Genomic DNA, 23,040 nt, shown 5'->3' on the forward strand with positions numbered 1-23,040 from the left:
AGATCCTGAGCCGAGTGCCCACTGCGCACCACTTCCTGGACCGGTCACGACCCTTCATGATGGCGCTGAAACGACCGTGCCTCTACAGAGGAGGACACAGAGGCAGAGAGGCTGAAGCCAGGAGCCCCTGCCTGGCTCGAGAGACCCTCTGGGGCGCCTCCGGGCCGCACTGTCACCCAGACCTGCAGCACAAGCCCTGCCACGTCCGGCTCGATCTCCGCTCAGGACTTCGCATAAATGCAGGGAGGGGGCGGGTAGGAGCCGGTCTGCGTCTAGTGACCACAGGGCTGGTCGTCCGGCTCAGGGAAGTGGCTTTACCTAGAAGTCACGGAAGGCGAGGCTCTCCTTCCCCTGACCTGAGCTCTTCTCCCCGTGCAGGCTCCCCGGGACCGGCCGGGAAGAAGGGACCCCACCTGTGTGGCGCAGGGCTTCCTGCAAACACGACACGAGTCACATGACGGCTGCAGCTGAAGTCAGGCTGCGCCCACACAGGCGGCTCTAACTGCTTCCGATAGGAAAACCCTCCGGGCGGTGGGTCAGGATCAACACCTGTCATTTCGGTAACGACCTGGGATCATTACCAGCTCACCTCTTGGCCCTTACGAGCACTCTCATCACCCGGGTGATTGTCTCCAGAAGCAGAAAACCTCCAAGCCTGTCGGGCAGACGGGAGCTTCCTTCTCTGAACACATGTTTTATGCTTGGACCCCAAGGGGTGTGGAGTCCTGTTTTCAAGCGTGTTCGACCAAATGGGGACGGGAAGTGACGGTGGGGGGGGGGGGGGGGGTAACGCGGCCCGAGCACAGCTGTTCGCACAGCTGGCGGGTCTGCGAGCCGAGTGGGTGGAGGGGACCCAAGGGCTCCTCTGCAAAGCGCCCCTCCCATCGACGAGTGGGCCGCCTCCTCTCCCACGAACTCACGGCACAAACTTCCCACGTGTGCACGGCTGGCCCCGTCCCTGGCAGTGGTGAGGGCCCCTCACTTGCGGGGCGTGTCCCCTGCCCGAGGGCCGAGGGCTCGGGTTCACAGGCACGCCGTCACTGGCACGGAGGGTCCGAAGCCACACCGTCAGCAAGCTCTCGTCCAGGCCTGGCTCTCGTGCACCCTTCCCCCGTGGCGTGGCCGGGGCTCACGGCGCTCCTGCGTGGCCACTGCGATCCGCCTGGGGTGCCGTTAGCAGCAGAGCTTAGAGGGAAACTCCCGGATCCAAACCCAGAACGCGCCGTCCGCGTGCTACATTTTCTTTTCATAAAGGCCCCATTAATATTTCAGCCATTATTGATTGAATCCCGGCAGCGTGAGAGCTCGGTCTATCGATGTGTATTTCCACCTTGAAAGGCGCCGGCCATGAAAACGTGGAAGCTTCGAGAACCACAAACTAGATGAGAAACGGGCCCGAAGGGAATTCGGGCCAAATGAATAAATGTTGTGTGAGCTCTGAGTGGCCGAAATACGGCCACATGCTGGGGTTTCCCAGGCCCCCGCGTGGACCGGGCAGGTGACGGAGGGTGCGTCCCCTCCCTGCTGAGGCCGACCAGGATTCCCACCGCACTGGAATGTTGCACCAGCCCCAGGAACTAAATTTACTCTGAAGGGACACCCGGATCAGAATGTTCTCTGCCGCACGATCCTGCCCCCGGCGCCCTCGCCCTGTGTGCAGAGCCGGGCAGCCTCCAGCCGTAAAGCTCAGCCCTGTCAGTTCCGCTCGAAAGCCATGCGCACGAAGCCAGCCCACGGTGACAGGCGCCACGTGTCACATGGGAAAGGGGGGAAGGCTGGCGCGAGTGACACAGGACAGCGGCGGGACCTGGGGAGTGAGGCCGGTGGCGACAGCGCTCAGAGGAGGGTCACAGGGAAACGTCTGGGCGCCACCAGCAGCAGGGGCCGCACGCGGCAGTCTCAGCCTTCGTCTCCCCTGCGCTCGCGCCTTCTAAGCCCGCTGTGAACCGAGAAGCCCCCACGGCAGCCCTGGGTGACGACACTGACCCTGAGGGCCACCGCCAGCCCAGGCCTCGGGGACGGGGGCCCCGTTTGCCAGCACTCTGGAGGGTGGCCCGGCCTCTGTGCGTCCCCACGCCTGCGGGTGGCAGGCCGCGGGCAGAGCAAACGCCTGCTGGAGGGGAAGCTGGGGCTCCAGGCTGCTCGGGAACCGTGTGTTTTTAGGTGGCGGCTGAGTTTGGGAGCAATGAGGGAAAGAACACAATTGCAAAACCCCAAGGTTCTTGTAAAGGCACCAGCCCAGCCTGCTCCGCGTCTAAAAAGACCCAACAGAGCAAGCCCCACGAGGCCCCGGCTGCCCGGGGGGTCATGTCCCGCCAGCAAGGACCCTGCTCTCCCCCACCCGCGGCCACCATCTTTGTTCCCCAGGAGGGAGACGGGTCCACGCTTCCCCTAGTGGCGCCGATGCCAGCTGGGGGCCAGAGGCGGGCCCCGTCACCTCCGCCCGTCTCCCCCACCCCGTGGGCTCAGCACTGAGTGAGGCTCCCCGGCTCACGGACGACGCTCCACTGACGCAGCTGCGGGACGAGCTCCCTGGCTTCCTGGCCCCGGAGCCCCTTCTGAGAGACGAGGGCCACCGCTGTGCAAGCAGGTGCCGACCCCCCACTCCTGCTCTCCGGCCTCCCTCCGGCCCACCTCTCACTGCTGCCGCGCGGCACCCGCACCCGGTCCCTGTGCCACGGCTGCCCAAGCACGTCCCTTCCCCACGGCACCCTCACCCCCGCCGAGCCCCAGCCCTCGAGGCCCGTCCCAAACGGCAGCCGGGGGTCGCGCGGTGCCCACCGCTCCCTCACTCTGTAGGTGCCCCAGCACCGGGCAGCCAAGGCAGCGGTGGGACTGGAGTGCTGACCTCCCCATTCGATCATAAGCCCGTTCGGGGCAGGGACCGGGCCGTCCCCGCGGCGCCTGGCTCGGAGCGGACCTTCAGTAGCTCTACGTCGAGTGCCATCGTCAGCTTCTGTCCAGGCCTCAGCGGAGGTGGAGAGCAGTGGCTATCTCTAACAGCGGCGGGAAGGCAAAAACCACCCTGCCCACCACCTCCCCCCATTTCCACACACGATGGTGGCCATTCCTCGGTGCTCTCAAACCAGTAAGGTTTCTGGCACATTCTAGCAAGAGGTACCAGAGAGGGCTGGGAGGAACCTTGGGAGCAGTTACTCCCTGGCCTGGCTGCGCAGAGGCGGGGGCCGAGGGCGGGACAGTGCTGGCTGGGCGGAGCGGCCTCGCGGCGCTGACCCAGGGGCCGGGGCCGCTCTGCACCGGGTGGTCGGCTCCACCGTGGCTGGCCACTGATCCCCGGTGTGTGGCCGCAGCCAGCGGAACCACGGGTCAGCAGTCGCGGCCGAGCCCAGCTGCCGTGACACAGCCCGTTGGGGCAACACCGCGATGACCCAGTCTGCTGGTGGCCAAGTTCACCAACGGTGGTTGCACAGAGAAGGCGTCCACCCGGTGGCTCGCGGCTCCGTGCCACACTGAGCACGGCCCTGTCGACACCGGCCACGTGAATGCAGAGCCGGGCTTGTTGGGGGAGGGGCATAAAACCACAGCCCACGGGAGGCCACAAAATGCTCAGAACAAGAAAGATCTGCAAACACTTGAATTCCTTTTTCTCCGTTCCTTCTGTCTTTAACCCAACGAGAGGATTCTCTCCCCAGATTCCATTCCTGGCTCCACATTTGTAGCAATGGTTTGGATGAAACTGCCACAGTCAGGCCCACAGAATGTGGGAGGACAAGAAGGAGGCCACCAGACACACAGACAAGACCCGGACAGGCCAGAGGCACAGGCCGAGAAAGGCCGGGGACAGAGGAGGCCTCCGCCCCAGAGAGCCAACTGTGCGGCAAGGGTAGGAGCCTGGGCCGGGGGTGGGGAGCCAGGGGCTTAGCGGCTCTGCGACAGAGCGTCTGCGCGAACATTAGATTCAGGGTGAACTAGCGGTGGGAAGCCAGGCAACGGCACTGGCTGTGGCTGTGGGAACGGAACGGGAAAGCAGGCGTGTGGCCCTCCGTGCTGCCCAGCTCACACCGCTCGGCAGGCACAGACCAAGGGGGCCCAGAGCAGCAGGGGCAGGGCGGACACGGGGCCCCAACCGTCAGGGATGCTCCGTGCGCAGGGCAGAGGACCTCGGAGGTCCGACCAGGGAGGCTGGGGGTGAGGCTGCCGGCCCCCTCAGTCCAGCACAGCCAGAAGGAGGAGGGAATGTGGGCGGGGAGATAGGAAGCTGCCGGCCTGACCGGCCCAGGCCACTCACAGCCCAGAGTCAGCATCTAAAGGGAAGGCCAGATGCAACCCAGGCACGCAGCTCAGGGTGGAGGCGGCTCTGAGGGCCGGGGGCCAGGCGGGGATGGTTCAGGCGGCCGGGATTGCTGCCCTGAACGTACCGGACCCCATCTTGGGGCGGCCCTGGGGCCTGAGGGGAGGACGGCAGGGAAACCAGGGGAAGGAAGGGGTTTCCAATGAGTAGAAGCACCACAGAGCAGTGCGGAGGCTGGGGTCCCCCCTGGAGGGGCTGCCGCGGGGTCTGCTTGCTGTCTGTCCCACGCCGGACTCTGCCGTAGTAACACCTGCCGTCTGGGGAGTGGAGCCCTGTGGCTCAGCCCGACCTCCGGGCTGCTTTTCAGGCCCTGTGGGGCCAGGAGAGGAGGCACAGTCGAGGGGGGAGCTGTGTCCCCGAGGCAGGAAGCCTAGTGGGCCTGCGGACAGCTGGCCGGGCTGGAGCCCAGCCCGGCGTCCCCTTGCCACACGACAGTGGCCGTATGTCTCACCTCTAGGCCTCAGCTGCCTTACCCGTAAAACAGGGATGATAACAGAATCCAGTCCCGGGACTGTCGTGAGGCTTCCCCGAGGTCGTAGAGGGCACGAGCCCGGCACACAGAGATCAGCACGCGGAGGGGCCACTGCCATCGTCTGTGGGTTCACAAACCACTTTCCAAATCTAAGCTTGGGGTCGCACCCTGGGGCCTGTGACGCTGCGTCGGGGACGCAGGTTCAGGGTCTGGAGTAGGGCCTGATGGGGAAGGCGGGAGCCTGGAGAAGGTCACCTCCCGGAGGAGTGTCCACACCCACGGGCCATCGGGGGGCGTAAGGTTACCCACAAGGCGACAGTCTGCCCTGGGGCTGGACGGGGACGGCCATCTGTACAGCAACGTGCAAGAACTCACTTAGAAACAGCTAAAACGGTAAATTTTGTTATGCATGCTTTACCACGGTTTTTAAAAAGCACTTTTAAATGGCAAAGTCACAGCTTGGCCCTGGGTCTACTGGCCACAGGCCCAGCATCCTTCCCGCAACCCCGCAGGTTTGTGCCAGTGTCGTGTTGGGAAAAAGGCGAATCGTACTGAGTTGTCTAACTCACAGGCTGACCAAGGAGAGCCCAGGTCTCCGGTTATTGGGTTTTGGAGAACTCGGCCAGTGGTGGCTTTGCCATCGTTCCTCCTAAAAACAGGACGATGTCATTCCCGCCACGAAGGACACGACCACGCTCAGACTGCTGGTCGTCAGGCGCGGCAACGACACCGTTAACTCCAGGCTGCCGTCCAACCCCCAAGTGCTCAGGGAGGGGTCTCTTCACAATCACTGTGTTCCTACCACTTCCTGCGGCGGGGATGGCCACGTGGGCTGTGCCCGGGGAGAGGGGGGGCTCTCCAAGCACGCGGCAGTGGGGTTCACTGGCCTTGGGGCCCAGGCAGAGCTCAGGGGGTCTGGCGCCGCCCCCGACGGAGAACCACCACGTGGGCGGAAAAGATCAGCAGCTAAAGACAGTAGCAAGCACAATACTAAAGGAGACAAACAGGGTCTGGGCAGGTCGTGGACGGCACACGTGGGCCCTCTCAGGGTCACAGGATGCGACCCGGGGCTGTGGCGAGGGGCACTCTGTCCTCATGGAAAGAGGCCGGGACTTGGCACCGGGAGGAAGGGAGGTCGGTTACAGGCTTTAATTACCCTAAAAGCCTTCAGATGTCTGACCGGTTCATCCTCGTAAGACTTGTAAGAGTCGCCTTTAAACTAAGATGTTGGAGCCAAAGAGCTGTCTCTGTGACTTTTCCCGTTTCAGATGCGAAGAGGGGACGGCCAGTCCCCAGGAGGCTACGCGGAGGGGACGGCCAGGCCCCCGCTGGGCAGAGGCCAGGCGCTCAGGGGAAGGGCAGGAGTGCCACCAGTCTGGGTCCCTGTTACCAGGCCCGCCCACGGCTCCTTCCCGCCACCCTCCCCTCGGGCCCTTCGGACATGGAATCCTGATACGATCACAGGCCCGGGAGGCCATCTGACCCCGTCTGCTCCCTGCACAGAGGACAGCACGGCGAGGACGGAGGGCCCCCTCCTGCTCTCACCCGAGCTCACACGGAGATCAGGCCCCTCGAACCTCGTAGAGGTGACCGAGGCCCGCGATGGGGAGGCCCCCGGCTGGGGCAGCAGCGTGGGCGGCTGCCTGCAGACCCCTCGGTTCACCCAGCCCCCCGAACTGGGATGGACGGTGATGTCTTGCACCCTGGAATTTCAGCGGAAGCTTCTTGAGAAGCGTGTCTCTGCCCTTCACTTCACAGGCACTTCACTGACAGTGTGTGGTTTCCGAGGCAACGCGGGGACTGGAGGGGAGGGGGGAGTGCTACCAGGTCCTGAGCCAGCAGGGGGGCCACCTTCCCCCTCCTCCCGAGACCGGCTTCCCCTCCATCCTGCTGCTGGTGTTCGAGGGCAGAGGGCAGCCCTAACCTCTCAGACTCCTGGAGCTGAGGAAGCTTCTGGAGGCCCCGGCAAGAGGCATTTGCATACGAGTCCAAGAGCTCCCAGGGCCGAGTCTGAAGCCCGGGCTGTCCGTCCCGCCGGGCAGGTCTCAACGTGCCCAGGGCAGCGCTGTACACACCTGTTAACAGTCGCTCCACACACCTGTCGAGCAGCATGAGACAGCATGACATTTCCAAGTGACAGAACAGAAGGTCCACACAGGCGGCCGAGAGGCCGCACCTGGGCCCCACAGGCTCAGGGAGCACAGCAGGCGGGAAAGCCCTCTGCAGCAGAAAGGGTTAAACCCCAAATGTCACACGGAGACCGCCAGGGTAGCCTGGTAACCATGGCAATCGACAGCCAGCTGCACAGGGAGGGAGGCCCAGCGGGCGGAGCGGCAGGGCGGCGGCCGCAGGCTCAGTCTGCACGGAGGCTCTCCTGCCCAGTGAGGGGAGACCTCGGCCCGCCCGCCCCCACCTGCTCTGCTGGGCGCTCGGCTCTAGGACACAACAGTGAGTCACGTCGTCCCCACCGCACAGCAGGGAGCCGGTGGGGCAGGAAACAGACGCTTGATTCAGGGGTCAGGGCCACGGCCAAGCCAGCTCCCCGCCTGTGGACTGGGGTGGCCGGGGAGGCTCCTGGAGGTCTTGGGATCTCTGGGGTCCCCCATCCTGTCAGCCCAAAGGGACCGCCTCGGCCAGCCAGACACCGGCCCGTAGGAAACGTCACCAGATGTGTTCGAGGACACAGGCCCAGCCCCACCAGGGTCAGGCAGCCGCCACGTGGAGGACAGACGGCCCTTCCTTCCTTCTCCACGGCCCTGAGGTGCCCCAGGCCAGTTCTGTCCGGACGTACGACAAAGATAGGGCTCGGCTAAAGCCTCATCTCCCTGTGAAACTCGCCCCTGGGGCCACACGGTTTCACACACGCCTCACGTCACGGCGCTGAGCCTGGTCCCAGCGCATCAAGGTCTTGGACAAGCAGCCTCCAGGGGCCGAGCGCCTGACACCCACGGTCCTCAGGGGAGAGGAAGGGCCAGGGCCCAGAACCAGACTTGGCCTGAGGGGTCCTCCCTTCCCCAGTGGGACGACACCCCAGCTCAGCTAGCACGGGGCCCCGGAGCCTCTGGCCAGTCCGCCTCCTGCGAACCGATGCCCGTGTCGCAAATCCAGGAGGGCGCTCCGACCTACGGACCCGTCGTGCCAACGTGAGCCGTCTGCTGAATGTGATTTACGTCCTGTAATTTGGAGTAATTTCCCCGTCGGCTGAGAACTTGGTGGCATTTAATAAAAACACCCACTTAACACACACCTGATAGATCACCGGTGTCTTGTTTCAGTCCGTGCACTTGGAGGCCCCCCGCTGGTCAGCGTCACACTCCCCTCGGGTCCGCACTAGACACGAGGCCCCCAAACAAGAGCGGGAACCTCAGCCTCACTGTGCACGCGACCCGTGAGCACGCTCACATCAGCTCCCTCCACAGCTCCGTGGCGGACTTCCCGCCCCTGCTGTGTGCCCGACGGCTTCACCCGGCTCCGCTCCTGCCCCCAGAGGGGTGTGTGCACGCCCACCCCGGCCGGGCTCTGAGCCAGGGCACTTCCCCTCCCCCTCCTGCGCGCTCCTGGACCAGAACCCGGCCCCTTTCTGGCAGCCGGAGGACAGCAGTCCCTGTAAAAGTGGACGAGGACCCTCCCTCCGCACTGTGTCTGCTCCAGCTGCCATCCTGGCATCCCCGCATTCGCAGGCGACGTCCCAGGACACTGGCCCACACTCACCACCTCGCCCCCACTCTGCCCGGCGACGGATCCCGCCACGCCTCGTGCAAATGACCAGTGTCCCCAGCTCCACAACAGAGTACCGTTCTCAGCCCCACCCTGCGGAAGGAGACTGACGAGGAGGGATGGGAGGCAGGGATCGGAGGGATCGAGTAACTTGCTAACGGCTGCCAGACACACTAAAATGTGACAACCACCGCGGTTCGAACCCGAGCTCGCTACTCTGAAGTCTGTTCTCTGGCGACCCGCCTTCCGGGACAGCACCAGGGGCGTCGGCCCGAGCCGTGGCTCCACTGCGGGCGGTCAGTGGAGAGCGCTGGGCCCCTGCGCCGGGCTCTGCATGGAGTGGACCCTGTCGCGCGTGGTGAGTGCGAGAGGGGGGCCGCGCCAGGGGCCCCAACACCACACGCGGGTCTGCAGCCCGGGGAGAGGCGGCCGGCGCCGCCACGGGGCCCGGTGACGCCAAACCGCACTGTGCGAGGTCGGCGGCGTTTTCAAAGTTTTGGTAAATAAACAAAAATGCGTTGGTTTTTGTGTCTTCACTTCTTTCCAGGTCACACTGGCCTGAGGATAACAGACGCCTGAGCCTTTGAAAGCTCCACCCTCTAAACAGCCAAGGACAAAACCCGAGGAGAAACGTGGCAGGGGCTGCCTTGTGGGACACCTGCCTTTGTGGCTCAGGAGCGCAGTCGGGCGGAGTGCACGTTCCGGGAGACCCCTTCCTCTCCGCAGAAGGGCAGACTTGCCAAAACCCCACGCTGTCTATCACGGGAGAGTGTCCCTCGTCCACAGGAGACCCCTGCACCCACATGAGATCCTCCTCACCGAGAGGAGACGTCTCGTCCACAGGAGACCCCCCTCACTCACCAGAGAACCCCCTCGCCTCCCGGAGAACCCCTCGCCCACGGGAGACCCCCCTCACCCACCGGAGGCCTTTGCCCACGGGCAAGCGTCCCTGTCACAGGCGGTACCGGTCACAGAGGTACAGAGGCTCCTGCACGGGTGGGGGTGGGCACCTGGTCACCTCTGGGAGACATCCACACCTGCGGCTCCACAACAGAAAGCCACCCCGTTTCAGAATTCTGCCTCGAGAACACAAGTCATCCAGACTGACACTAGGAATACCGTTCTAGAAGGTGCCCCAGGCTTCTGCGCACCAGGGGGGAGGGGGCACAGACACGGTCATCCGGTCCCTGCGAAAATTGAGCCAAGTCAGCAGCAACCCGTGGGCAGTGGGGAGTCTGCGAGCGCGTCCTTCACACAAGTCCCCAGGGAGGTGATGGGCCACACCCTGCCCTGCTCCCCCTGAGGGCGTTCCCAGCCCAAGGTGGGGGGGGGGGGGCCTGGACGCTGGCCAGCATCCAGGCTCCGGGGCAGCCCGCCTCCGCCCTCAGGAAGCAGGTCCCCGGCTGTGCCCAGACCTGCACCAGACAATTACAGAATTAGAAGGCTTCGATTCCCAATTAATAGGTGAGGCCCGAGACCACAGAACTGAGCGATGATCTAAATCGCTTTGGAAACCGGGTGTCTAGGATCCAGCACCCTTTCCCTCAGGACGTGCCCCGCAGATAACCTGCTCGTCAGACACCACGGGTCCCTGGAAACGTAAAGATAGTGACCTTACCATCCCGAAGTCTGGGGAGAAAGACACAGAACAGAGAACAGTAGGGTCCACCGAGGTGCCTACAAGGGGCCCTGAAGGAGCCGGCCCTCCCCACGCCATCCGGGCCCACGCCATCCGGGCCCACGCCATCCCACCTCCCCGTGGCAGGAGAAGGTCTGCGCAGAGAGAACTTTACTGGAAGGGTAAGCTTCCAGAGGGAGCCACGTGCCGGTGACTGCCCCCGTGACGGAGACCAGGTAGGCTACGGGCACCGCCAGGGCAGCTGAGAGCTAGGCGGGGCTGGCGGGGGTGCGGGAGGAAGCCCAGCCGGCTGCCGGTGCCGGCGGTCAGCAGGGGGCCACCTCGTGGGCCCAGCTGGCACACGGACGGGCGAGGCCCGGCTGGAAGAGTGGGGCAGAGAGGTCCCGCGCCATGAACGCCCACCCTGGACTCCACTGTTCCCGACCCAAAGTGGGTGATGTGACTCCTACACTTCACCCGGGGAAACTGAGGCCTGGAGGTGCTGTTACTGGCCCAGGTCGTGCAGACTGAAGTGTCTGAGCCAGGACTCAATGACACTGGCTTCACTTTGTTTCTGCAAGTGCTGAGCGCCAGGCCCTAGCGGCGGAGACAGTGTCCTCTACCGCCCGTAATCAGGACGAAGCAAAGCCTGGCCGCGAGCTGGGGCTGGGACAGAGGACGCCGGGCAAGGTGGTGTCCCCGCCCCAGGCCGGCGCTGAGGCCACAGGCCCACAGGAGGGAACCAGGGCCACGAGAGTACGGGAGGGAGGGACACGTGGCTGAGCGTCACGATTCCGCCTTTTCTCTTGGGCCCGGGTGACATCTTGCGCAGATCAGGGTGATACGCGCCAAGGGGCTCCCTCCAGATGAGGACGTGAGGGTTCGGTGGGGTTGAGGGAAGCCCCGGGCGCCACGACTGGTTTGGGGCCCAGACGGTGACCCCCGGCCCTGTCTTGGTCCCTAACCCTGCCCCCCCCCCCCCCCCAGCTGGTACTGGCTCCTGCCTGGGGTTGACGGGACAGTGGTCTGGGTCAGGCAGTTCAGGCTCCAGGAGGGAAGCTGGTGGCGGTGTCTGGACGCCCTGAGGGCACACGCCTGTCTGAGCACCGCAGCCCCCCGGAGACTAGAGTCGCAGCTCCTAGATCCGTGTCCTCTGGTCCTCAGCTGCCTGGAGCCCTGCCAGGGTGGCCGGGAGCCAAGGCTTGCCCATCCAGGCCGGCCGGGGGCCCCCAGAAACTGCCAGGAAGGCAGACGGGTCCACCCTGCCCAGAATGCCCCGTAACGGGGACGAGGTTGGCACGGTGTTCCCGGCTCACAGAGCACATCCTGTCCTCACAGCAGCCCGAGAAAGGTTGCGGGGCCAAACAAAAACGCCCTGTAGGAAGGGGTCCCGGCCGAGACCCAGCCGGTCTCCTCTGACCGCGAGCTCTGGTCTTTGTCAATGTGTCGCCTGCGGCCCAGACGCAAATCGAACTGTGTTCCTCCAGCCCAGGGACCGGGATTATCTCCAGACTCGCACACATGGGAGAAAAAGCATCTGGAGGTTTTAGAACCACCCGGGTCTCCAGCGGGGCCGGTCAGCCTGCAGGGCCGGGCAGTGCGGGCGCCCCGGTGTCCTGGGAAGATGCCACAGACCCTCTCGCCGTCTACCCTTCCTGGCCCGCGTGGACCCCTGTCGGCCAGGCTGGAAGCTGGGCCCGGAGGCCCAGCCGACATTTCTCTGGGGGCGCAGTCACTTCTGAGCAGCCCTTCCCCACATCTGACCGGTATTCCGTCTAGAAAATGACCCCTCCCAGCCTTCAGGGTCTGCGGCGGGTAAAGTCTACACCACTCAGAGATACAGAGTCCCGGAGGGATCTGGTGCAATTCGAGTGTGCGTGCGTGTACGTGCGTGTGCAAGGGGACGGGAGATAGGTCTGCCTCCCGGGGGATTCGGTGGCCAAGGTTCTGAAAGGCCCAGCGAGAGAAGGAAAGCGGTTCTCAGTGCACGGGCGTTAAAGAGCCGCCCCCAAATCATGAAGCCACATTCGCCTCTGGGACCCCCAAGTAAGACGGCGTCACAGCTGCTGAAGCCCCAGTTCCCTCGCTCTGAGGGTCCAGACGGGAGGGGAAGAGCCACACCAGCAGGCGGCTGCACGGGGTGGGCTTTGGGGCGGGGACGGGCGCTGCTCGCGGAGGGAGAGGACAGCACCTACCTGGACTTCTCGCGTGTGGTAGGCGACGATCAAGCCCAAGAGGATGATGGTAGACAGGCTGATAAGGCATTTCAGGGCCAGCGAAAACATGGAACCCTGCAGGAGAAATGGAGAGAGAATTAGGGCAGCCAGGAAGGGGGCCCCGGGGACGGGGAGTGCAGGCCACGGCACACAGGGAGCCCTCTGGGCTGGGCCGCGAGCCGCTGGGGCCAAGCAGCTACCCCCAGCCCCTGTTTTCTAGGGTGAAGTCCCGGCTGCTCTCCTGGGAGGAGCTGGCAAGACGTTTGCCATCCGTGGCTCAGTTTGCTGCCGTGTGGCTCACAACTGTGCGTCCACGCTCGTAAGTCACGTGGGCACAGTTCCTTTTCGTGCTGCCGTGTGGTTGGGGCATCGGTGCTGGCCAGCTTAGGCCTCTCTTCTCTCAGAACAAACCTCAGACAATCCCCGAGGTTCCTTCCGTTTCTGATGATGCAGCGCTCCCTCCGGGACGGATCAGAGCGTCCCAGCAGCTGTTCTCACCCCCAAACTAGGCTCAGAGCAGGGAGGGAGGCAGGGGGGCTGCTGGAGGGCGAAAGGGGCTGAGTGCAGAGCAGAGAGGGTCCCCGTGGAGGGTGGGGCAGACGCGGGCGGGTCCCCTTTGTGTACCCCGTCTTCCAGCCCCAGGGCGCGTAGAGAGCCCCAGGGCTGGCAGCACGTGCCCTAGACACAGCCCCTCCTGGCTCTGTGGCTTCGGGCCTCTTACCCCACCTCTGCCTCAGTGGTCTCAAGCGTCTGATGGGGAAGACATTAGGACCCGCCTAGGGGCCTCTGGGAAGAGTAAAGCAGTTTGTGAACGGTCCTAGACGAGCGCTGGCCGCGGACGGCTGGGCTACTTCTGTCATCCAGGTCACATCCCCTGCAAATTTGGGGCGTCCAGGCTGGGCCTCACCGCCCTCCTGGGCGTTTGGGAGCCAGGAAGTAGGGAGGACTCCGGTCCCAAGGGAGGATGGGAACACAGCCCGAGCAGAGGTAGCGGACGAGAGCCGGGCGGCACTCACTGCCGAGAGACGCACGCCATGAACAAACGCCCTGTGCTCACCGGCCACGGCGCATCACCACGCCTGATTTCCCTAAAGCACGTTACAGCTCACAAGGCGGCTTCATGCGTCCGCTCTTGGCCATCACCGCGACACCCCTGGCCTCTCTCCCGACCGTACAGACGTTACAGGTAGAGGCGCAGGGGGAGTGCCTCGTGCCAGAGTTCAGAGCCAAGGTCTCGGGCTCGAGCCCAGAGCCCTGCCCGCGGCCTTTGGGCCGTCCCCGTGACAAGAAACGGCGGAAGGGAAGGCCGGACCCACTTAAGCAGATCTAAACAATGGCTCGACGGGAACGGAGGTATTTCGAAGGCAGGGTGTGACGGACTGCCAAACCCACGGCCGAGCCGGGCTCGAGGGAGGAGACCTCACCGTCCCAGAGAGTTTCAGGGGCAGACAGGGGGCTCGGGTCTGCGGGGTCAGACGGTGTCGTCCAGGACGGAAGCACTGGGGCGAGCGGAGGGCCTGTGCCAGCAGGCACCCAAAGCCACGCTCCCACCCCACCCCCGCAGGCTGACGGAGGGAGCCTCTCCTGGGGCCCGTCGACCCACCGCTCGTTTACGTGATACAACTATGGGGCCCACTTTGTGCCAGGCACAAGCTGGCGCTGGAGACTCAAGGGAGGACTCACGAAATAGTTCATTCATTCATTCGTGACGGTTTCCACCACGTCTCATTTCTTGAGCGCCCGCTACACGAGTGACACCGCGCCAGGGCCGCAGGGTGTCCGGGGAGTGCCCTGCACGCCAGGCCTTCCCACGCGGCTTACGCACAAGCTCCAGCGGCGGACACCGGGCGGGTCCGTGCGCCCGCTGCAGGAAGTCCCCCGCTCGGTCACTGAGCCTCCAGGGCCCACGACGTACCCAAGAGCAGCCCGCACTCACGGGCCCACACACACGTCCACGGCTGCAGGGAGGGCATGGAGCACGCGGGGCACAGGGACAGCCCTCAGGAAGGGTCCTCCCTTCGAAACCGCGACCCGGTGCCTGAGACGCCGGCCAAGCCCACGCGCCGGGCCTCCGGAGGGCTGAAGGGAGCGGGCACTGAACTCAGACTGCGTTAGAAGACAAACCAGCCTACAGGGGCCGGCGGGGACAGCGCACAGCGCTCTCGACTCAGAAATGACCCTCACTTCTCCCTCCAAGGGGTCTGAGGGCATCTGGGGAACATCAGGCCTTGGCTGGGAAGGGTTTGCGGTCAGCAGCACATTTCACCCTCTAATTTATTTCTTTTGGCAGAAATCGCTAAAATCAGACTCCAAGTCTATTTGCATCACGTCTAGAGGAAGAGGTGGAGGGAGGGGTCTCCTCCTTCGAGCCTCTTCCTTTCGTTCTCAAACTCAGAACCGTCACATAAGAGGCGACTCCCCCCCGCCCCCTCCCCTTGTGTTCACCCAGCCCCGGAGCAGCGGGACCCTCACGACTTTGCAGATTTCCTCGCATTCTCTATGACGCGTCCACAAAAAGTAAACCATTGACACGTTTACCAGCCGGAAAATACATCAGAATGGCTGGACTAGATATGTTTCCTACTTGTCAAACGTTGAATTGTCATCTTTTCTTTGCTGCCTGAAGTCCATCCAGCGAAGCTTGAGATTAATACAGTATTCCGGCGACGGCAGCCAGCGAGGCAGCGGCTGGACGGCACGTGGGGGTACTCGCCTCCCTGCTGAGGGGCCACAGGGACTGATAGGCCAGGGGGATGGGGGCCCCTCAGCTGGGCGACTCTGCAACTCAGAGCTGTTCAACGACACAGTAGTGACCCTTCATACACGGAATTCTTAGGGACTCAATCCCAACAGATGAGCCATTTTTAAGCCATTTATTCCTAAATGCCCAACACTATCAGAGTGGTTAAATACATTTGGGAATAGCCAGTGACAGACCACTAGGCAGCCAGCGAAAACCACTTCTGCAGAGAACGTTTGAAGAGGAAAAGCTCATGGTACAACATCAAGTGAAAAACTCCGGCCACAAAGCTGCATAGACGGTATTTCCAATTATTTTTAAATGTTTTATTTTTTTAATGTGAAAAAGACCGCAAATACAGGACCCCGCTATATAAAGCATCAGAGTACACGACCACGGCATGAGGCTCACAAGCTCGGGGAGAGCCTGAGAACCAGGGACACTGTGTCCGTGCTGGGTGACCTCCGGCCTCTGACCACAACAGGTGCTTAATAAGTGCTTCTTGAAATTACTTAACAGAACTTTTACTTTTCCCTGACATTTATTGAGCACCGACTGTGTACCAGCTCCCAGACCAGGCTTCTACACAAACTACCTCACATCCTCACCCTACAGACAACCCCACAATGTCTCCATTACTGATTAAAAAAAAAAAAAAAACACAAAAAACAAAAAACAGAGAATAAGAGAGACTTTTCCAAGGTCACACAACTAACCCAGATTTTAGCTACATACCAGATTATTCTTTCTTTCTTTTTTTAATAATTTTTTTTAATGTTTTTATTTATTTTTGAGACAGAGAGAGACAAAGCATGAGCAGGGGAGGGGCCGAGAGAGAGGGAGACACAGCATCCGAAGCAGGCTCCAGGCTCTGAGCTGTCAGCACGGAGCCCGACGCGGGGCTCGAACTCACGAACCGTGAGATCATGACCTCAGCCGAAGTCGGACGCTTAACCGACTGAGCCACCCAGGCGCCCCTATTCTTTCTTTTTTAATGTTTATTTACTTATTCTTGACAGAGAGAGAGAGACAGAGAGAGACAGAGAGAGACAGAGAGACAGAGACACAGAGACAGAGCAGGGGAGGGGCCGAGAGAGAGGGAGACACAGCATCCAAAGCAGGCTCCAGGCTCTGAGCTGTCAGCATGGAGCCTGACGTGGGGGCTCAAACTCATGAACTGTGAGATCATGACGTGAGCCAAAGTCGGACGCTTAACCGACTGAGCCACCCAGGCGCCCCTATTCTTTCTTTTTTAATGTTTATTTATTTATTCTTGACAGAGAGAGACAGACAGAGAGACAGAGACACAGAGACAGAGCAGGGGAGGGGCAGAGAGAGAGGGAGACACAGAATCCGAAACAGGCTCCAGGCTCCGAGCCGTCAGCACAGAGCCCGACGCAGGGCTCGGACCCACGAACCATGAGGTCATGACCTGAGCCCCCCAGGATTCCAGATGTTTCTATTCTTCACCCCACCACGTGAGTTAGCTCCAGCCATCCTTGCACAGGCCAGCCACCGCCATCAGGGGCCACAGAGGGACTCGTGGCCGAGTGGGAACGTGTGCCAAATGCCCGCAAGCCACCCCCAACCACCAGCCAGCCCTTCCCAGACCTGCGACCCCTCGTTACGACATCTGCCTGTGCTACACGGTACCCACAGCAGTATCATCAACCCGCTATTGTGGAGGAGGAAACTGAGGCTTGGAGAAGTCAGCTCACCGGGCGAGCAGGCTTCAAGAAGCCAGGATTCCTCCAGACTCCGAGTCCTGCCGGGCCCCAGCACCCTGTCTGCCCCGCGGTGGGGCCCTGCTGGCCTCCAGTCTCTGCCGTGAGGACCCTCGGGACTGCCCGACCGCCTGCCCCAAGGCTGGGTGGAGCGTGGGGGCCTGTGTTCCCCGGCTTCCGAGCCGCCTCGTTGCCTGCCAGAATCGTCACGATTACAGCACATCTTCCCAGAGACACTGAAGTTCTAAATGTCCTTGATCATTTGGGACACTTGAAAATGACAGAAAAACAGAGTCCTGGGGCACAAATACCAGCTTAACCAGGACAAGGGTGTGCGGGCACCTCCCCAAGCAAGCTGACAGCCCCAAAGTGTGTGTGTGTGTGTGCGCGCGCGCGCGCATGGGTGTGCGCGTGCGGCCGTGCGTGCGCGGAGTGTGCAAGCGCGTGTGTACCCTCATACATATGTGGTCCGCTGATGGCTTGTGTCGCCGGCTGGAGCCCCCATGTTGTGATTCACTTTGGGCCTGACGGCCGCCGGCTGAGCACGCGGGTCACGGGGCCACCCCAGCACGTCTGCCCTCGTCCCTTTTCCCACCTCTGTACCTGACCGGACGGTGAGCAGCGGTCAGCAGCAACGTCGCCCACGCCGTCTTCTCCACAGAACAAGGCCGCGGACAGAGAAGGTCCTCCCGAGCCTCCGAAAGTTCGAAAGACCAGAATTCAAGTCCCGGCTCTGCCGCCCCCCGGCCGTGGGACACTGGACCTGTCGCGTAAGCTCTCTGGCCTCCTTCTCTGCAGGCCGGGTCTCAAGCACCTGCACCCGCACGCATGGGGCGAAGCGAGAGGAGCCACGGGGACAGACTCCTTCTTCGCCAACGGAAGCCGGACGCGCCCCCGGCACCGGCAGCTCAGAAAGGGCCGAACATGCGTGCCCTCCGGTCACACTGGGCACACGTGCTGAGCACCTGGCCGCGGCCGGGCCCCGTGCGGGGTACTCAGCCCGTTGCCCCGGCCTGCTGAGCCTGGATCCCACCCGGCCGAGGAAGGGGCAGGTGGGCCGGGCCTGGAGACGCTGGGCTGGGACGGTCAGAAACGGGCAGAAGCCGGGGGGGCGGGACAAACACCGGCAGGCGGCCCCTCTAGCGACCGGGGCGTGACCCTGAGCCCACGTCCTGAACGTGGGGCGTGACCAGGGGGCGTGACCGTGAGCCGACGTCCTGAACGTGGGGCGTGACCAGGGGACGTGGCCCTGAGCCGACGCCCTGGACGTGGGGCGTGACCAGGGGACGTGGCCCTGAGCCGGCGTCCTGAACGTGGGGCGTGACCAGGGGCGTGACCCTGAGCCGATGTCCTGAACGTGGGGCGAGGAGTGCCCGAGGCACCTTCTCTCCGGAGATGCGACTCGCCGAGGACACAGGCCCCGGGCCGGCCCTGCGCCGGGAGTCGTGGGGTGGCTGAGGCGTGTCTGACCAGACCCCGGGGCCGGATGGGGGGCTCAGCCCCTGCGGCCTCCCTCGCTTCCCTGTTCCGGGTCCCCCACCGCGGCTCGGGTGCGTGAGACATATTCCCCGGGAGCACAGAGCCGAGGCCACACGGGTCACCCTCCTCTCGGACCCAGATGCCGCAGGGACGCTGTGGGCCAGCTGACGGGGGCCGGGCGGGAAGACGGCTCCTCGCCCGTCCTCAATCTTGGGGTGTTGCTCGGTTCACGACCCAGATGCCATGCGGGGTGATCCCTGCACCCAGCAGGCCCCCAGCCCGCCTGGGCCCCAGAACCGCCCGTATCGCCAGGTCAGCCGCACCTCCGCTGGGAAGGCCAGTTTGCCCACCGATGTGCGCTGGCTCGACCGTCAAGGTGGATGCCCCAGCCGAGGGGGGGGGGGGGGGGGGGGGGAGGCGGAGTTTCCGATCTGTCCGCCTCCGCGCGTGGAGGGTGTGGTCGGGCACGCGGCAGGCCAGCAAGTGTCAGCCGAACGTGGAGTATTCAAAGGAAGGGGGCACATGGCGAGGTGCGTCAGGCAGCAGACACTTGCTCCCTGACTTTCCGGACACAGGAAGCAGGGCGCAGGGAGGGCGGCGGCTGACGCTGACTGTGCGCTGCACGGCCAGGTGCTGGGGCGACTCCGAGCGACCCTCTGGGGCCCGGGACGCTTGCTCAGCAGCCCTGAGCGAGGAGGAGGAGGAGGAGGAGGAGGAGGAGGAGGAGGAGGAGGAGGAGGAGGCGGAGGCGGCGGCTGGATTCCAGCGTGGGAAGCAGGAACCAAAGGTCTGTGCTGGCTCCCCCCCCCCCCCCCCCCCCCCCCCCGGGAGCGCTGGGACTGGAGGACGGCAGGGATGAGAAGGCGCCTTCCAGGCCTTCCCGCGGGGGTTAGCCCCGTGTCACCTGCCCCGACGGGGCCCCAGCCACGTCACCGCTGAGCCTCGGTCACCTTCTGGCGCAACAGACCCCAGCAGCCTCAGGTCAGGCGGGGGGTCTGCGCCAGCCCAGCAAGTGCAGCCGGGCCCGCCTGGTGTGGGGCGGGCAGGCGGGGAGGTGGCCAGTGAGGGAAGCCAGCTGTCCGCGAATAAAACCCACCGAGTCAAGTTGGCCTGGAGCGTTTCTCCGTGGCCTCTGCCTTGTCATTCCCAGAAGGGGATGGAACCTGGCGTGTAAGGGACACCACGCGGTTGACAACAAGGACACTCGGGGCTGAGCGGAGGGGGCCGTGTGATGCTCAGCGAAGCCGGCATGACGGCCAGGACACCAATTAGGAGGAAATGACCCACCCCGGGCCCTGGCTCTCCCGCTGCCTGACGCCCCAAGGAAGGGAAAAAGGTCACTTGGGAGACTATGGCACCAAAATATCAAGTCAGACGGGTCACCCCCAAGGCCACAAACATAATTCCAATTAAGGAGATACTTTTCTTTACAAGGTCTGAGCACAGGGGAACTGGCGTATCATGAATTCTCTCCCGCCCGCTTCTCTAATTTATTTCCCTGCCCCACTTACAACGTTGGCAAAGATTCCGTGCAATGCAATCAAATTTTACATTACGTGCTTGCCACGTGGCCGGTGGAAACGCGCACGACGGGGTCTTTCCAACCGCTCCGAGGACGGCCCGACTCTTCCAGACACAGTCGGCACCTCACCGATGTTTGCTGGGGGGCTGGGTGTGGAGGGGCCCAGACGGCCTCAGACTGGAGCCCTCCAGCAAGGCAGAGCGAAACCCGGGGCTTCTGTCCCCCACCCCCCATCAGGCAGTACGGGGTGGGGGAAAGCTCGCCCGCCAGGCACCACAGTCCCTCCCCATCTAGGCCCGAGGGGCCCTGGACTCACTCCAGAACAATTAAATCAGAGTGTCTGCTGGTGAGGCCTGGACACTGACATGTTAAATTTTGAATATTTCGGTGATTCTGATGCGCAGCCAGGGATGAGAGCTGCTGCACCAGGCGCACAAGAACATTCCGGAAAGCCGGGGCCACCATCACAGCCTGCAGGAGACACTGCCAAGTGGGCAACTGTGCACGTGAGTAGTGGAGGCCCAGAACCTAAGAGTGAAAAGGAAACTTAAAAGCCTAGTTAAATAGCCCAGGCCTCTCTGTAAGAGTCCCAGCACATGGTCATTCAGTCGGCTTGACTACCTCCAGGGACAGGGAGCTCACTCCCTGTCAAGGCCGCCCGTCTCCACTTCGGAAGGCTCTGACTGTTTCAGAGACCTGGATTCGGCCTTCTCGAGCGCTGTCCTTGGGCGAAGCCTTGCTCTGACTGTGGCGTCGCAGACGCCTGTGCCAAAAGTCCTCACTCTCGACACCCTCCCCTAGACACACACGCAACACAGAACGCCGTGCCTGGAGGCATCCTGGGAGATCAGCTAGTCGCCACACTTCGCTCCGTGTGAGGACACAGAGGCCCTAGAGGCCGGCTCAGCCCCCATCGAACACCAGCCTGCGTTGAGCTCAGAACCTGGGTGCTGGGGCCCCCCGGGCCACCCCGTCCTGGACACCACCTCCCGCTTTCTCACCCGGCGGCTCTGCCTCCTTCTCCCACAAACACTGTGCCCCTCGTTACCCTTCTTTCCCCGCCGCCCGTGAGGAGGCGAGCGCTCCGGGCTGTGACAGCCTCCTCCCGCGTTGACAGGTGCTCACCCGCCACCAGGGGCGTGTCAGGAGGGGCACACGTGCCCGGTTGGTCCCGGCAGCCCCGGGCCCTGAGTTACAGACGGCCACTCAACCCTTCCGCGCCGGCGTGCGGCAGAGCCCCGCTCTGTCTCCTGTCCCTGTCACCGCGAGGGCTTCCCCTGCAGACGGCCACGGCGCCCCCACCAAGGTCGTGGTCCCCATGTTTCTTCCGGCCAGCAGGAGCCCCTATCTTCTTACGTGTTCCACAATGTGTGAAACAAATAACTGTGCGTTCTGTGTGACTGGCTTCGAAGTCGTTTTATTTGCTCTTATTAAAACCTGTCTGGCCCCAAACCAATAAAACAGCGAGAAAGCACCTTGCCCTGCAGGAAGCTGTGTGCGTGCTGGGCTCCCAGCTCGAACCGAGCGTGCCCGGGCCGGGCCTGTCGCCTCCCGTCCACCCAGGTAGCGGGCCAGACTCGCGGCCCCTCCACAGCGGCTCTGGCAGCCAGCTGCAATGAACCAGTTCACCTCCGGTGGGCGGGCCGCGTCTCCCGGCAGGCACAGAAGCGGGTTTTGGTTTCAAAAATGCCAAGTGAGGCCTACGGACCCACCTGTGCCCCTCACCGCAGCCTCACCGGCCTGCCATCTCGTCCCTCCTCTGCCCTGTGATCTTGCCTCTGCCTACACCAGAGGCTCACATCCCCTTCCAGCCCCATCAGGGAACCCCACTGCCTGCCTGGTGCCCGGAGGCGAACCATCTCCGCCCCCACACGGGGCAGAACCATCCCGAGCCTAGCAATGTCTGGGCCGAATGAAAATTTTAAGACGCCCGGGAATCCCACACGGTGAGAAAAACAACCGCCCGCAGGCTCCTCGGGCTGCCTGAAGGCCATTCTGGAGCCTCCCAGCTAAGGAAGAGCCTGTCCGTGCGCCCCCTGAGCACCCAGGCAGCCGGGAGCAGGACGCTGAGGGCACCTCCACGGCCACGTCCCCCCGGGGCACGGAGGCAGCAGGTCCTCGGCCAGATGCTGGGACTCAGCTGGAGGGGGCCTTCTAGGCGAGCTGCCCCCCACCCCACTCCAGGCCAGGAAAGTGAGGCCCAGAGAGGGGCTCTGTCCCGCCCAAGGCCACACAGCCATAACAGAAAGCGCTAACCTGGCCCTAAGTCTCCAGAAGCTGGGCCAGTGTTTGCCCCACCCGCCTGTCGCCGCCTGTCGGGCAGGACCCTGCGTGACTCACTGCCATCTGTCCGCGGGGACCGACCCCGTCTGGGGAGCAGGTGTTCCTGCCGAGGCTGTTTCAGGGCAAATCAGAGAAATAACTTCTGGGAAAATAAGTAAAGTTCTGCACCATAAGGTGGCCGAGGGGACTAAAACAAGCTCTAGTCCCCAACAGAGAGACCCTCTTCTGGGTTCTTCTTCCTGCGCACGGGACGCCGCACGGACGTGGAGGGATGGCCGTGCAGGGACCGGCTGGGCTGCGTGAGTCCCAGCGTTTGCGTGTGCAGGCCGGCGCGGACGGAGGCGGCACCCTCCGACTTTCCCGCGTCCTCCTGCCCCCTCTCTCTGGCACCAACGTGGTCGGAGGAGCCGTCAGCCCAGAGCCTCCCGCCCGTGTGTGCAGAGCCGGGGTCCCGCCGCCCAGACGGCCTGCCACACCTCGGGGAGCCGGGGGTCTCAGCCCCTCTAGGTACTTATCGCATCTGCTTCCTTCCTGCAGGGACTTGCAGCCCGGACCTCAGGCAGGCGCTCACCCGCCCCAGCGGGTTCGCATCAGAGCCGCTGCGGGGGGACCCCGCGGTCCCCGCAGGGCGCTCTTCCAGGGACCGACCCCAGATTCAAACTCTACGAGGATGGACGCGTCAGGCCTGAGTCTACCGCTGTCACACAGGCGTCACTCGAGCCTCAGCACAACTGTGGTCCCCACTTGACAAATGAGGAGGACACAGGAGGCTCGGGGTGATTGCAGTTTGCTGAGATCACGAGGTAAGCCGAGAGCCTTCTGATTCCGTGCTGCCCGTGGCCGTGGCCCCTTGGCCGCCACTCCCTGAAGCCACAGCTGCCGGCTCATTGTCTCCGCAGGCACGGAGCCCCCGACTCCAGCCAGCGGACGCCTCCGCGTGGGGCCGGCCCCCGGGAA

At 63.5% G+C, this 23,040-nt stretch overlaps 1 protein-coding gene across 1 annotated transcript in view; it reads right to left on the reverse strand.

Annotated features, from left to right (window-relative positions):
• The window catches only part of KCNN3 (potassium calcium-activated channel subfamily N member 3), a 127,294-nt gene that overhangs the window by 76,351 nt on the left and 27,903 nt on the right, over positions 1–23,040 (reverse strand). The window contains 1 exon segment of the mRNA XM_045456041.1: positions 12,315–12,410. Within this exon segment, the coding sequence (XP_045311997.1) occupies positions 12,315–12,410 (96 nt within the window).

This window comes from Leopardus geoffroyi, chromosome C3 (genome assembly GCF_018350155.1).
Source record: "Leopardus geoffroyi isolate Oge1 chromosome C3, O.geoffroyi_Oge1_pat1.0, whole genome shotgun sequence".
Lineage (NCBI taxonomy): Eukaryota > Metazoa > Chordata > Mammalia > Carnivora > Felidae > Leopardus > Leopardus geoffroyi.